The 15,279-nt window shown below is 40.5% G+C and overlaps 1 protein-coding gene across 1 annotated transcript; it reads right to left on the reverse strand.

Moving 5' to 3' along the window:
• Positions 1-5,035: 5,035 nt before the first annotated feature.
• APCS (amyloid P component, serum) lies at positions 5,036-6,165 on the reverse strand. Its single transcript, XM_001504400.5, has 2 exons — positions 5,907-6,165; positions 5,036-5,790 (listed from the first exon to the last, which is right to left on the reverse strand). Exons 1-2 carry the CDS (start codon positions 5,968-5,970, stop codon positions 5,189-5,191), a joined length of 666 nt encoding a protein of 221 aa, XP_001504450.1. The 5' UTR covers positions 5,971-6,165; the 3' UTR covers positions 5,036-5,188.
• Between the last annotated feature and the right edge of the window lie 9,114 nt (positions 6,166-15,279).

Raw genomic sequence — 15,279 nt, forward strand, 5'->3', positions numbered from 1 at the left:
AAGCTGCAGTAATGATATTTTGTGTGTAAAAGAATTATACAGTTAAAAAAATAACGACAATTGTCTTTTTGCCAGACTTCCTGTCCAGTCCTTTCCTTTCATTTTAAACAAAATGATTTATGGAGCCAGGAATGGAGGAGTTGACTTCTTAAGAAACTGATGATGACATGAACTATTTGAATAAGCAAGAGAATGATGACTTTTCTTTGGGACAGAAGCCGCCTCATACCCCAAAGAGTCCACCCACCTTCTTGAGTCTGTGGAATCTGCCTGTGCTCTTTTCTGGTTTTAGAGCATGCCAGGCAATCATGACATTTTACAGAACATCACTGCAATGCCACGAAAACCAACTGTCATTTTTTTGCCAAAAGAAATAACAGCATCTTGGTGTCTTTCAAAGCTCAGCCTCAGCTCAGGTTCTAGGTCAGCCCTATTGGATTATTAGGTCACTTACATTTCGCTTGACTCAGGCTGAAGTGCAAGGTGACACATTCACATTGAGATCTCTGGCCCTGTTGACTTTCCCTTTAGAGGAGCTGCCACTGTAACCTCTGATTTGGAAGGGACTCTCAGAGGAGAATTCTGTTGTCTGGCTCTTGTCCCCTGGGTTAATTTGCCAAGAGACTTACTGTGCATCCCGTGGGTCTGTGTGCAGTCAGAATTCAGAAATGAGCCAGAGGATCTCATTACAAATAGATCATGCAAGGAATACTGGGCAAGCTTCGGGCTCACAAGGCCTGGTACTTTTTTCCTAGGGAAAAAATAGCTCAACTCAGAAGATGTGTTGAATGTCACATGGCGCTATCTTTTGAATCCTTGTTAGCATAGTGTCCTTGTTTAGTTACTATTGGTGAAAATGCACTTGTATAAAAGTCAAATGTGGTGCCCCTCAGTGTCTGTAGAAAGAGCTTCCCATTTCTTCTACTAGTAGGACACATCCATGGGTTTAGTCAGGTAAAGATAAGGTTTGGCAGCAGGGACTGAAAATGGAGCATGAATATTTCTTTTTATTTGTAAGAATATGCCAAGAAGTTAAGGCAGATGATTTAAAGTTTTAGGTAATGATTCTCATCCTCTTTGTCATCATAGCTAACACTTCCTGAGGACTTATCCTGTGCCAGAACGTGTACTGAGTAGGTGCTTTGTATTTGTCATCACATCTAATCCTCACAAGAACCCCATGAGGCTACAATGAGGAGTTGCTCCAGCAGCTACAGCTGTAGGTGAGGTGCTTTATACTTGCCTTTCTTCTCACTCCAGAAGCAGCTGGACTAGCCCCTTGTAGACTGTGAGCCTCAGTGCAGTTTATCAGTAACAATAAATTAGTTTTGCTCCTGGATCCTTGGTTGTATGTGACATGATGCATGTGCCTTGCTGCTGCTCCAACTATATGGTGGTACCTCTAGGCATCTCCCATATTGGACTCAGAGAAGAACTGCCACAGCCAGACAAAACCTAAATGAAAAGTTCTGGAACACTAGTGAAGCTCAGTGTATAAGTTAATGAACTCTTTAGTCCTCTGAAGGTTAGAATTAAAGGAGACTCAGGTCATGTTTCACTTTTCCTTGTTTTCTTTCTTTTTTTAAGGAAGATTAGCCCTGAACTAACATCTGCCACCAATCCTCCTCTTCATTGCCAAGGAAGACTGGCGCTATCTTGACCGAACCCCAGGCTGCTGAAGTGGAATGTGCTAACTGAACTGCTGCGCCACCGGGCCAGCCCCTTCCTTCTGTTTTTTGAATGTTCTTGGACACCTATTCTTTCTAAGCAATAGAAATTGCCATGAATACCTAAAATCTCTCCACATTGCTCTTCAAATATGACTACTCATTGGTGCTCTCTAGAGAAGATAAGAGAAACATCTCTTTTTCATCCTCATCCCAACTCAAGTCTGAGCTAAGTCATATCCTGAACTCAAGGAGACCTCATTGCTTTAACCTCAGGCCTCTCCACGGAGTTTCTCCTCTAAAACACAGAGAAAACTGCAAGCCCCTTCATCAAGGAAAAGTCTTTTATAGACTTCTCTGGTAAAGTCAGTCCTGGAGCCATGTGACTAGATGCTCTGACCTGTTTTTCTGCAACCACACAAACAACCACATCCTAACTTGTATGAGATAGAGGCTCAAAAATTGCTTTTCTTATTAGAGATGACTCCAGGTTTTAGCTACTCTTTGCACATCTTGTGTACTACTTGTTCCCTAGGTTCCACTAGCCTTAGTGACGAGTGTGGGGAAAGTGGCAATTATCAAGTTTCTTGACACTGAATCACCCTCCAATCATGTTCCTGGGTCATTATACCTTCCAGGTCCTTCTATTTTCCTTATGAATTCTGAATGACTCAAGTAGTTTCCTCTGTGACTTTTGCTGCCTTCTTTGTTGTGACAACCACTGTATCTGAGAAAAATGCTCAAAGCAAGTTGTCAGAAATCCCATCTCTATTTTAAATGATGTTAAAATGAAACTCTTCTTTCTTCCATTTTGAATGAGCCATCAATATGAGAAATATTAGATAATAAAAAGGGCATGACACAGATCCTCTCATAAGAAGAATTTACAAAGGAAATGGTTAAGAACCGTTTTTCCCAGCTCAATGACTCTTGTGTCCCTTGGCCAGAACAAGGTGTGCAGAGTAGACAGAATGTGGAATAGGGAAGAACTTCTCCGAAGAAGAGCCGTGGCTTTGCTGTTGTTGCTTTGAGAGAGTAGTGGGTCATGTTCCTGGTACCTTGAGAGGATTGTTTTGGTCTTTCTGTTTCCTTTACCTCAAGCCTAGTGAGGGGGCTTCCATGGAATCGCTCAGAAAGCTTCAAATATGCTCCTTGCTATCGGGAGACTTGAGAAAGACTGATGTCACTGTAGAAACAGCAAAGTATTGGTGCATTAAGTTCATCCTGGACTCCTAGAATTTATGGGGACAAGGGATGCATGAGTGTATATCTTGGATGAGGTATAGGCCATGTAGAAGACAGAGCTGATGTGGTCATCTTGGGTTTTGTCCAAAAGAGCCATCTCAGGGCGAAGAGGCTCCCTAAAGTAAGAAACTAGAATGAAACACTAGACTTAGGAGCCATGGAAGAATTTGCAAATGATCACCAAAAATAAATGATACCTCTAACTCAGTGAGAGTTGGAAGGGAAGTAGGATATCAACCTGAGATAGAAGAAAGCTGAAGGATGTGAGCTATGGGTTACAACCCAGGCTGATTATTGTTAGAAAGAATCTATAATAAGATGAAACAGACCTATTAGAATATCAACACCAAAAAAGCAAGCACCATGACTGTTTCACTCAATATTGTATTTTCAGCTCGCGTAGTGCCTAGCATCGAGTACTTGCTCAATAAATAATTGAATGAATGGATGACGCACTTGAGTGGACATTGGCTTCATTATTTTTCCCCCTGTTTTATCTCCCCAAATCCCCCCTGGTACATAGTGGTATATCTTAGTTGCAGGTCCTTCTAGTTGTGGCATGTGGGATGCCACCTCAACGTGGCCTGATGAGCAGTGCCATGTCCGTGCCTAGGATCTGAACCAGCTGAAACCCTGGGCTACCGCAGCAGAGCATGTGAACTTAACCACTCGGCAACAGAGCTGGCCCTTGGCTTCATTTCTTAAAGCTTGTTTTAGGTTCCTTGGCAGAAGGCACTGTTAAACTGAAACAGGTAGTCTGCTGTTGAGCACTAACACACTGTTAGGGCAAAAAACATGTCTACGTGCTCTTAGCGGAAATGTGTGCTATGCGAGAAGAAACAGGTCTTTCTAGTTCTCATGGTGTAAGTTTATGGAAAGGTGGTTAACATTAAGAAACCATAAGCAAGCCTTGAGTCACGAGATGGCAATTGGCATCTAATTTCCTACGTTGCTAAAGTCCCAGTCTAACTAAGTTGATGTTCTGAATGATTTCTACCTTCCCCGGGATTGAGATGTTCTTAAGAAGCCCTCCCCTGCAACTCCACTTAAGCAAATCTCCCCAGATTCTATCTACTCCTCTCTGCCCTGACTCCATTGCTCAATTATGGAGTTCCCAGATTCTACCCTACTTCCTTATATCTGGTGCCTGCCTCTTTTTCCATCCTGGGTGAGTGGACACGTAAGTTTGAAGTAGTCACTTTGGTTATCATTCTGAAGCTCTCCTGGATGCTTTCTGATTTTCCTTGGCTTCATGCTCCATTATCTGTGGACAAAGCCTGCCTTACCCTCTACATGCAGCAAAATTCTCTTTGGGGTCCTTGCTTCTCTGAAAAGTCACCTCCTATCTGTTGAGGATGTGCCAGGCACTATGCTTCATGATTTTCATAATAATGATAATAATGACTACAAATAACATCTGACAACTATTTTGAGGTGTTATAATTAGGATGCCAGCTGCCGTGCTAAGAGCTGCATCTGAAAGAGGTAAGTAGGGACCAGGTTAGGGAGGGCAACGTTACGTTCAAGGGTTTAAGTGACATTCTGTATGAAGTGGGGATCTGGGTTTTAAACTGGGAAGTCATGTGAGCAATATTCTTGATGACTTCAGGACAGCTTTATGAAAATCAACCACTGTACAGTACCCCTGGGATTTTTGAGAAAAAAAGGCATGTTTCCCTTCACACAAAATGATTTCAGACTCGAATACATTTTTAGTTTTTATTCCCGCTGCTTGCAGTTTTTTCCCCCTTCTCATTACTTGTCGTCAGGTTCTCAACTACTGCTTACTCATCTCATTATAGTTGTCTCCCTGGCATAAACTCAGACCTCTTTTTGAATGATTTGTAGCCGGAAAACCAAATAGAAGGATTTGTGTTGCAATTCTACACACATTTTGAATTGTTAATGATTATGAGTAGCTTGTAAGTGTTGCTACTACCCTACTCATGGAGTGCTCTGGCTTGGTGATATATCTTTTTAGTTTCCTAAAGGTTTCCCTCCCAATGCTTTGCAACTTGATTTTTCTGGATAATGAAACACCAATTTCCGAATAAGTAGATATAAGAGAAAATGTTCGGGACTATGACAAGCACTAAACAAATGCAGGTGGCATAATACAATATATATATGTATTTTTTTATTAGGCACACATGTAAACAGGAAATTAAAGAAAAAGAGCTATGGGTATAGGATCTAGTATCCAGTTGCCTTTAGCAGATCTCTCGGATGTTGATTATTTCATTTTCAAGTGGTTTTGTTGGTTCAAGACCTCAGTGCTACACCAGGGGCTTGATGACAACATATCCTTCTACCTCATAGCTCAGAGCCCGCCAGTCCAGGATATTGGGATTGAGGGGGGAACCCTTATACACAGACAGAATCTCTTCTGGAGACAGCACAGAGTCCCACATGTACAAATCTCCAATCTCTCCCACAAAGGACTGGTTCTGATTGAACCCTCCTCCACAGGAATCCTGCTCCTGTCCCAGGACAATCTTGGGGTTAACTCCCACAGAATAACCCTGCTTCAGGCCCTTTTTCACCAGCGGCTTCCCATTGACCCAAAATTCAGCAATGCCCGAGGAAGACTCCCAGCTAGTGCAGATGTGCACAGGGCTGGGGAACTGCTCGATGGCTTTGGCAATAACTTTTGTGCCTCCAATGTGTAAAGCATACTGTCCGACTTTGTCTTTATAAATTAGTAGCTCATTATCCTTGGTCCGGATGTTGTAGGAGAAGAAGCTGTAGGCACGGGAGAGGTCACTATAGGCTCGAAAACACACAGTAAACTTCTGCAGCGGTTTCTCCAGCTTTGTGATCAAGTTCACATGGTCACTAGAGGATTCTCTAGGGAACACAAATACCTTCCCACTGAGGTCTGTGGGACAGAGAAAGAAATATGATGACCTTCATCATAAATGCAGGGGAAAAAAAATACCACATTCAACCTCTTTTGTCATCTCATGCTCCTTGACCATTCCCTGACCACCTTACATGTCTGAGCAAAGGCTTCTGGAAGACTGGTGAGGACAGAGACCCAAAGCAGCAGCTTGTTCATGTTCTTGTCCTGGGACTGTTATAGCAGCAGCAGTGTCAGGATGAGAGTACAGTTAGAACAGTGGTTGTCCACACAGCTTCTGAGATTCCCACTCTTAGACCTGAGGCGATTCAGGGTATATATGCACCAATGGGTGAAGATAGGGATGGAGAGCACCAATAATATGTGAGTGATTTTCAAAGCCTGCTCTCTGGTGCCAACAGTCAGAGCTACTGACAGGGATGGAGGGGTGGGGCTCTGGACTGGGAAATTGATGGGAGTTGTTTATTAGATACAAGGGATTGCCAGAGTTCCTACCCCCTATGACGCAGATTCTGGTGCTGGGAAGAGAGTGGCTGTAGAGTTGCAGTATTATGGATGAGATGAGAGCTCAAGTTGGCCATGTCAGGAGGGCCTCATTCCTCTCTCCAGGACCCCTCTATCTGATGGCCCTGTGCTCTGCTGAGAGCTCCTGAGCCATGTGGAGGGTCCTCCTTGAGCTCGGGCCTCTTGTGGGCTGTGGGTGCAAGGTTTTTTCTTCCTTTTATAGTTTTGTGAAGTAGTCTTCTGTTTGTAGGACGTTCTGGGATTCTGCTTTCTGCAGAAGACTCTGGAAAGTCCCATTACCTTTGATTAATTCAGTATTAAGTAATATGTCTATGCCATTGCTAAGGGGAAGAAGAATTAGAGTATGCAGTCTGTCTCCCTGAAGCTTAGTGTTTTTGACTACTGTTACTCAGCTGTTTTTCTTCTTTTGAGTATCATGGTGCTTCCTTACACTAGATTTTCTCCTTTGTCGTTATGAGTTGTTTTCCTGGTAACCCGCCCACTATTTGCAGAGCTGTCAGCATGTCACTCAGTTTTCCTCTCTTCTTTGTGTCTCTAACCATTGAGGGTATATTTACATTAATCTTTGGTGATGATCTGATTAATATATTACACTCACATCTACTCACTAATTCCCAGGCACTACACTAGGTGCTAAGGATTCATTGGTGACATACCCTGGTACAACCCCAGTGACCTCCATCTCCATTTTCTCTGCTACTACTTAAAATAGCACGCTTTATTAGCCACCACTCAACCTGCTCTGCCTCTAAGATATCAAACTGAACCTCTCCTTTCCAGCCACATTATTTTCCTTCTTTCCTATCCCTAATTTCTGTGAAATCTTCATTCTCATCCTATTGTCCTGTCTCTTGTTTATTCCTTCTTCTCTTAGTTTTCTAATCAGTGTTTTCAGTGACACAATAACTGCCACCAAGAATTCCCTTGCTCTATCATTGTTCAAATTATCCTCCTAATCCTCAGCTCTGGGCAGTTCCCATTCTCTATATTTTTCTCAGCTGAATCCCAGGTTATAAAACCTTATCTGGCTTGTTGGATAGTAAGGGTTAGTGTGGAGTTAGGGTTATTGCCTCTTGAATTAAATACAAATCCTTTGTCTTGGAAGCCAATGCCATTCACAGTCTGGCTCCAACCTGGCCTTAACAAACTTGGCCCTATCCTGTAGTAAAAACACCTCTAATAGTTGTTCTCATATGTGCCTGGCTTTCCTGATTTCATTACTTCTCTTCATTGCTTTTACTCTATCTTGAATTTCTTTTTTATCCATCTGTTTTTTGAAACCCTAACCATTCTTCAAAATCAATCTCAAAAGTGATTTGCTTCATGAAGACTTTCCTGATGTCTCCATTAGACATTATTATCACATCTTTTTTTTTTCCAGTTTTTTTTTATTGAGTTATTGATAGGTTACAATCTTGTGAAATTTCAATTGTACATTAATGTTTGTCAGTCATGTTGTAGGTGCACCACTTCACCCTTTGTGCCCACCCCCCACCCCACCTTTCCCCTGGTATCCACTAAACTGTTCTTGGTCCATAGTTTTAAATGCCTCATATGAGTGGAGTCATACACAGATTATCTTTCTCTTGCTGGCTTATTTCACTTAACATAATTCTCTCAAGGTCCATCCATGTTATTGCAAATGGAATGATTTTGTTCTGTTTTGCAGCTGAGTAGTATTCCATTGTATATATGTACCACATCTTCTTTATCCATTCGTCCGTTGATGGGCACTTAGGTTGCTTCCACGTCTTGGCTATTGTAAACAGTGCTGCAATAAACATTGGGGTGCACAGGACTTTTGGGATTGCTGACTTCAGGCTCTTTGGATAAATACCCAGTAGGGGGATGGCTGGATCGTATGGTAGTTCTATTTTTAGTTTTTTCAGGAATCTCCATACTGTTTTCCATAGTGGCTGCACCAGTTTGCATTCCCACCAGCAGTGTATGAGGGTTCCTTTTTCTCCGCAACCTCTCCAACATTTGTTGCTATTAGTTTTATATATTTTTGTCATTCTAACGGGTGTAAGGTGATATCTTAGTGTAGTTTTGATTTGCATTTCCCTGATGATCAGCGATGATGAGCATCTTTTCATGTGCCTATTGGCCATCAGTATATCTTCTTTGGAGAAATGTCTGTTCATGTCTCCAGCCCATTTTTTGATTGGGTTGTTTGATGTTTTGTGATTGAGTTGCGAGAGTTCTTTATATATTAAGGATATTAAGCCTTTGTCAGATATATGACTTGCAAATATTTTTTCCCAGTTAGTGGGTTGTTTTTTTGTTTCAATCCTGTTTTCATTTGCCTTGAAGAAGCTCTTTAATCTGATGAAGTCCCATTTGTTTATTCTTTCTATTGTTTCCCTTCTCTGAGAAGGCATGGTGTCCGAAAAGATCCTTTTAATACTGATGTCAAAGAGTGTACTGCCTACATTTTCTTCCAGAAGCCTTATGATTTCAGGTCTCACCTGTAGGTCTTTAATCCATTTTGAGTTTATTTTGGTGAATGGTGAAAAAGAATGGTCAATTTTCATTCTTTTACATGTGGCTTTCCAGTTTTCCCAGCACCATTTGTTGAAAAGACTTTCTTTTCTCCATTGTATGCCCTCAGCTCCTTTGTCAAAGATAAGCTGTCCATAGATGTGTGGTTTTATTTCTGGGCTTTCAATTCTGTTCCATTGATCTGTGCACCTGTTTTTGTACGAGTACCATGCTGTTTTGATTACTGTAGCTTTGTAGTATGTTTTGAAGTCAGGGATTGTGATGCCTCCCGTTTTGTTCTTTTTTCTCAGGATTGCTTTAGCAATTCGGGGTCTTTTGTTGCCCCATATGAATTTTAGGATTCTTTGTTCTAATTCTGTAAAGAATGTCATTGGGATTCTTATTGGGATGGCGTTGAATCTGTAGATTGCTTTAGGTAGAATGGACATTTTAACTATGTTTATTCTTCCAATCCATGTACATGGAATGTCTTTCCATCTCCTTATGTCATCATCCAATTCTCTCAGAAAGGCCTTGTAATTTTCATTATATAGGTCCTTCACTTCCTTAGTTAAATTTACCCCAAGGTATTTTATTCTTTTTGTTGCGATTGTGAATGGTATTGTATTCTTGAGTTCTTTTTCTGTTGGTTCATTACTGGAGTATAGAAATGCTACTGATTTATGCAAATTGATTTTATACCCTGCAACTTTGCTGTAGTTGTTGATTGCTTCTAACAGTTTTCCAATGGATTCTTTGGGGTTTTCTATATATAAGATCATGTCATCTGTAAACAGCGAGAGTTTCACTTCTTCCCTCCCTATTTGGATTCCTTTTATTCCTTTTTCTTGCCTGATTGCTCTGGCCAGGACCTCCAGTACTATGTTAAATAAGAGTGGTGATAGAGGGCATCCTTGTCTCGTTCCTTTTTTCAGGGGGATGGGGTTCAGTTTTTGCCCATTGAGTATGATGTTGGCTATGGGTTTGTCGTATATGGCCTTTATTATGTTGAGGTAGTTTCCTTCTATGCCCGTTTTGTTCAGAGTTTTTATCATAAATGGCTGTTGGATCTTGTCAAATGCCTTCTCTGCATCTATTGAGATGATCATGTGGTTTTTATTCCTCAGTTTGTTGATGTGGTGTATCACGTTGATTGATTTGTGGATGTTGAACCATCCCTGTGTCCGTGGTATGAATCCCACCTGATCCTGATGTATGATTCTTTTGATGAATTGCTGAATTCTGGTTGCCAAAATTTTGTTTAGAATTTTTGCATCTATGTTCATCAGTGATATTGGTCTGTAGTTCTCTTTTTTCGTGGTGTCCTTGTCAGGTTTTGGTATCAGCGTGATGTTGGCCTCATAGAATGTGTTAGGAAGTGTTCCATCTTCCCTAATTTTTTGGGATAGCTTGAAAAGGATAGGTATTAAATCCTCTCTGAAAGTTTGGTAGAATTCCCCAGGAAAGCCATCTGGTCCTGGGGTTTTATTCTTTGGGATGTTTTTGATTGCTGTTTCAATCACTTTCCTTGTGATTGGTCTGTTCAAATTGTCTGCCTCTTCTTGAGTGAGCTTTGGGAAATTGTAGGAGTCCAGGAATTTATCCATTTCTTCTAGGTTATCCATTCTGTTGGTGTATAGTTTTTTGTAGTATTCTCTTATAATCTGTTGTATTTCTGCAGAGTCTGTTGTTATTTCTCCTCGCTCATTTCTGATTTTGTTTATTTGAGCTTTCTCCCTTTTTTTCATTGTAAGTCTGGCTAGTGGTTTGTCAATTTTATTTATCTTCTCAAAAAACCAGCTCTTTTTGTTTCAATAGTATTTATTTCTGCTCTGATTTTTATTATTTCTCTCCTTCTGCTGACTTTGGGCTTCATTTGTTCTTTTTTCTCTAGTTCAGTTAGGTGTGCTTTAAGGTTGCTTATTTGGGATTTTTCTTGTTTGTTAAGATGTGCATGTATTGCGATGAATTTTCCTCTTAATACAGCTTTTGCTGTATCCCATATGAGTTGGTATGGCATGCTATCATTTTCACTTGTTTCCAGGTATTTTTTTATTTCTCCTTTAATTTCTTCAATGATCCATTGCTTGTTCAGTAGTGTGTTGTTTAGTCTCCACATCTTTGTGGCTTTCTCAGCTTTTTTCTTGTAATTAATTTCTAGCCTTATAGCACTATGATCTGAGAAGATGCTTGTTATTATTTCAATTTTTTTAAATTTGTGGAGGCTTGTCTTGTTTCCCAACATATGGTCTATCCTAGAGAATGTTCCACGTGCACTTGAGAAGAATGTGTATTCAGCTCCTTCAGGGTGGAGTGATCTATATATGTCTATTAAGTCCAATTGTTTTAGTTTTTCATTCAGCTCCACTATTTCCTTGTTGATTTTCTGTCTGGATGATCTGTCCATTGATGTGAGTGGGGTCTTGAGGTCCCCTACTATTATTGAGTTGTTTTTAACATCTTCCTTTAGGTCTGTTAATAGTTGCTTTAGGAATCTTGGTGCTCCTGTGTTGGGTGCATAGATATTTATAAGCGTTATTTCTTCTTGATGAAGTGTCCCTTTGATCATTATATATTGTCCCTCTGTGTCTCTCTTTACCTGTCTTATTTTGAAATCCACTTGGTCTGATATGAGAATTGCAACACCTGCCTTTTTTTCCTTGCTATTTGCTTGAAGTATTGTCCTCCACCCCTTCACCCTGAGTCTGTGTTTGTCCTTGGGGCTGAGGATTATCACATCTTTTTAACTCCCCGTAAGGTTAAGATCAAAGACTTTGGAGTAGAATTTACTACTAGTTAACCATTGTGAAAGTCACTAAACCTCTCTGAACCTTGGTTTCCTTTTCTACAAAACAAAGATAAAACAATCCAACTTGTAGTGTTTTTCTGAAGATAAATGAGATACTATAATATGCATAAAGGGCATGGAACAGTGTTTGGATGCTTATTATCATATCATTTTGAAGCCTTTTATAGATATTACCATTGTCTGTCTCATATTATAGATATTAGTTGTTTTTATCTCCTATCCTCTCTTGATTGAAGCTGAGAATTAGGTCTTATTCATTTTTAGGTCATCCATTTTACTTATCAATTATTCCTGCACATGAAAGAAGATGGTATATTTGTGGGATCAAAGGATTCGAGCAAGGTGAGGGCTTTTTTCACATAAAACAGTTTAGAAGCAATAAAAGGCAGAATCCAATTGAGTAATATGAGCAGGTCATGCTGGAAGTGGGAACTGGGAGGTAACCTTTACCGGGAACCCTGGTACTTTCGCAAGTCCCTTTCCCAGATGTTAATTAATGAGTGCCATAAAATGTAGAGACTACAGGGTTCACCAGATGCTTCCAGTTTTCATCGTAAATTAATAAACTGTCATTCTGTCAACCAAAAATGGTTTGGAGATCAATGTAGAAGAGAATCTTCTCTAATGTGATGAGGCCATGGAGCTGGCCCGGGGCGTGAGTGATCTTGGAGATGTGGGGGGTAATGGAGTTTGTACTGCTGTTAGCGCCAATGCCAGGGTTAATAGCTGGACATGAAAATGGTGTGTTCAGGCACTGTGAAGAGACAAAGCCGGGCTGGAAAGGAGATTTCGTAGTAGAATGGGAAAAGGGGAGGGGAGGTCAGGTTTGATTCTATTCTTCAGTTTCCTTCTCTGGAATATGTGTCTTAGGCCTCGGAAAAGAACAGCCCGAGCTTCAGGAGTCATCAAAGTGGAAACTGAGGATTCTTTCTGTGGTAGAAAGGAAGGCTCTGATGTCAGAATATGTGAAAATGAATCCTGAGTCTTCTTCATAATTGGGTGGAGTTCTCAAAGTGAACCAATGCCCGCAGTTGTTGAGAGGCTCCTGGGTGCCTTCCTGCCGGTGAATGCTCGGATAAGAGATGGTGGCTCCTATCTGAGTGGCTCTGGAAGGGTTGAGGGGAGGGGAGGAAAAATGACAGTATGTTAAAGAGAAGCAAGGCCACCAGTAAGTAGAGTTGTTCTGGTGACATCAGTCGGCAAGGAGTAAATTTGGCCTTCAGAGAGGAGCAGAGAAGAGATCATTGGCAGTGCCAGGAGGAGGGCATGGCATAAACTTAGAGCTGGAAAAAGGCAGAAGTGTGAGATGCAACTGAAGATTACCTGAGGGATTAAAGAATACTTGATAGATAGTTTCTAAGGCCTTGGGTATTTATGGAAGACATAAAGTCACAATAAGATAGGAAGAGACTGAAGGAGAAGATGGGTAGAACAGGATTTGGGTGCTAATAAAGGATTATTTGCCATGTGTTCTGTTAGCTGTAAGAGAACTTAAGAACATTTATTTGTAATAGACAGAAAGAGATAATGCTGGCACCAAGAGTGACTGATTATCACCCTGATATGTGGTTGTATAAAATCAAAGGTACACAATCTTAGACTGATGGCAGGGTCTTATGGTAAAAGAAAAAAGGGCACAGAAACATTTTTAAAAATAAAGATACACAGAATATGGAATCAAATTAGATTTTACTCCAAATTTCTGACTGTGTACAATTAGGAAAAATATGGTGCTACGATTGAGAGGAAGTTATTTGGAGGAGGTAGAGAGTAGGTGATAAGTTTGGTTCCTAAAATCCTAAATTTGAAATGATAGTATGACTTACCCATTGAAAAGGCCAGTGGAGAATTTGAAATATGTGAGTGCGACTTGGGATTAGAAGTATAGGTTTCAGAGGAATCAACATATAAGTGATGATGAAACAAAAATTAATTATCTATTTCAGTAGAAGAAAGAAGAGAGAAAAAGTCAGAGAGTCAAGCAGTGAGGGAGCATTCTTGTTTGTGGGGTTGGAGTCAAGGGAAGAGTCCGGGAGGGAGATAAAAAATAATGTTTGGCAGAAAGAAGGATAGTGTGTGTAGTGGCACGGAAACCAACTTGGCGTAGTGTCCAAGAGGCAGTGTCCAGTGGTATTAAATGCATCAGAGGGATCTAAGTAGAAAGGATGCTGGATTTAGCCATAAAAACTTCATCAGTGACCTTTGAAAGAGCAATTTCCTTAAAGTGAACATGGCAGAAGCCAGCTTGCAGAGGATGATGGAGGGAGAAAAAGGAAGGGAATCTGTTTCCTAAGGTTTCGTAATTCTGACAAAGAGCAAAAGGCAAGAAACAAGATTCTCTAAGGGACTCAGGATCCAATGTGTATTTCCCATACAGATTATAGATGGTCTCTTCTTGACAGAGAGGCTATTGTGTCTCTGCTTCCCATCCTGTAATATTTCACCCAATGACAGAGAAAAATCAGTGTCCACCTGAGATTATAACTGACCTTTCGACCATACAGCTTTTTCAGATTCTAAATGCCGGGCTCCAGACTGCTGGCAGACTCTTATCTCCTGTCCCCAATTCTGGTATAGTCACAAATTGGCCAATCTTTTCCCAGGTATTGTTGATACATATGAGTCTTTTCTTGATCTCAGTTCTCTGTTCCTAATTTCAGGGCTCATTTATTTATATTTATAAGAGAAAAATCCCTAAGTTTGTCATCTTCTACTTTTGGGTTTAGTCCTATATCTAGAGCATGTTACCTCAATAAAATCTCACTTCTGAATTCAGAATTTGACTGAAACTCCTCTCTAGAATGTCACAATATTTATTTCTCAGTCTTTATTGTTCTTTATATCCCTAAGTTGTGTATTTATTTTTGAACCACTCATCTTCATAATATTTATAAAATTTACCTTCAATGCTGAACTGAATTTTTCCATATTTTATAAAAATAAAATTTGGATAAAACTTAACATTCAGTAGAACCCACCGACCATAACCATCTCTTTGCCATTCACAGTACCTTCGTGAGAATAGCATCTGGGGGAGGAGATGTGAAAAGAAGAAAAAATATAATGGCAGGGACTCAGTGTAATTCTGTGTCTTAAGTATGTTGAAGAGAAAAGTTCCCTTCTTTATATATAGGAATATATTTCTCAGTCCAGAGTGACAGAGAACACATGCACTGAAGAAGCGGGGGTAGATTTCTCACTTGTGCAGCTAGAAGAGGTCTTATCTAGAGCTGTCTTGTTTTACTCTTGTCATCTTTTCTTTCCCTGTGTCATGTTTCTGCCCATGACCTAGAGTCCGTATCAGAACAAGAATTTTGCCATGTTGACCCATTTAATTCATACTCCTGAAACTGTAGAATACAGAGAAAGAACCTCACAGAAGTTGACAGAATTCACCTTGCTGGGTGTCTCCAACTTTGTGAGTGCTGTCATCCGTATTTAACTTCAGCAGAGAATGCCATGATCATGGCTCTCACCCACATCAACCAAGTACTTCTTCCTGAGCATGCTGGCTAGCTCAGAGATCATATACACTGGTCATCATCCCACAATGCTCTCTAGTCTCATATCTCAGAATTAGCCAACCTTTGTTCTTTGTCATCTTGACCACCACCGTTATGTGGTCATCTGAAAATCCCCAAGATGTACGGTCCTTTATGAACAAGAAGGTGCATGATAAGTGTTTGAACCAG

Source organism: Equus caballus, chromosome 5 (assembly GCF_041296265.1).
Source record: "Equus caballus isolate H_3958 breed thoroughbred chromosome 5, TB-T2T, whole genome shotgun sequence".
Classification (NCBI taxonomy): domain Eukaryota; kingdom Metazoa; phylum Chordata; class Mammalia; order Perissodactyla; family Equidae; genus Equus; species Equus caballus.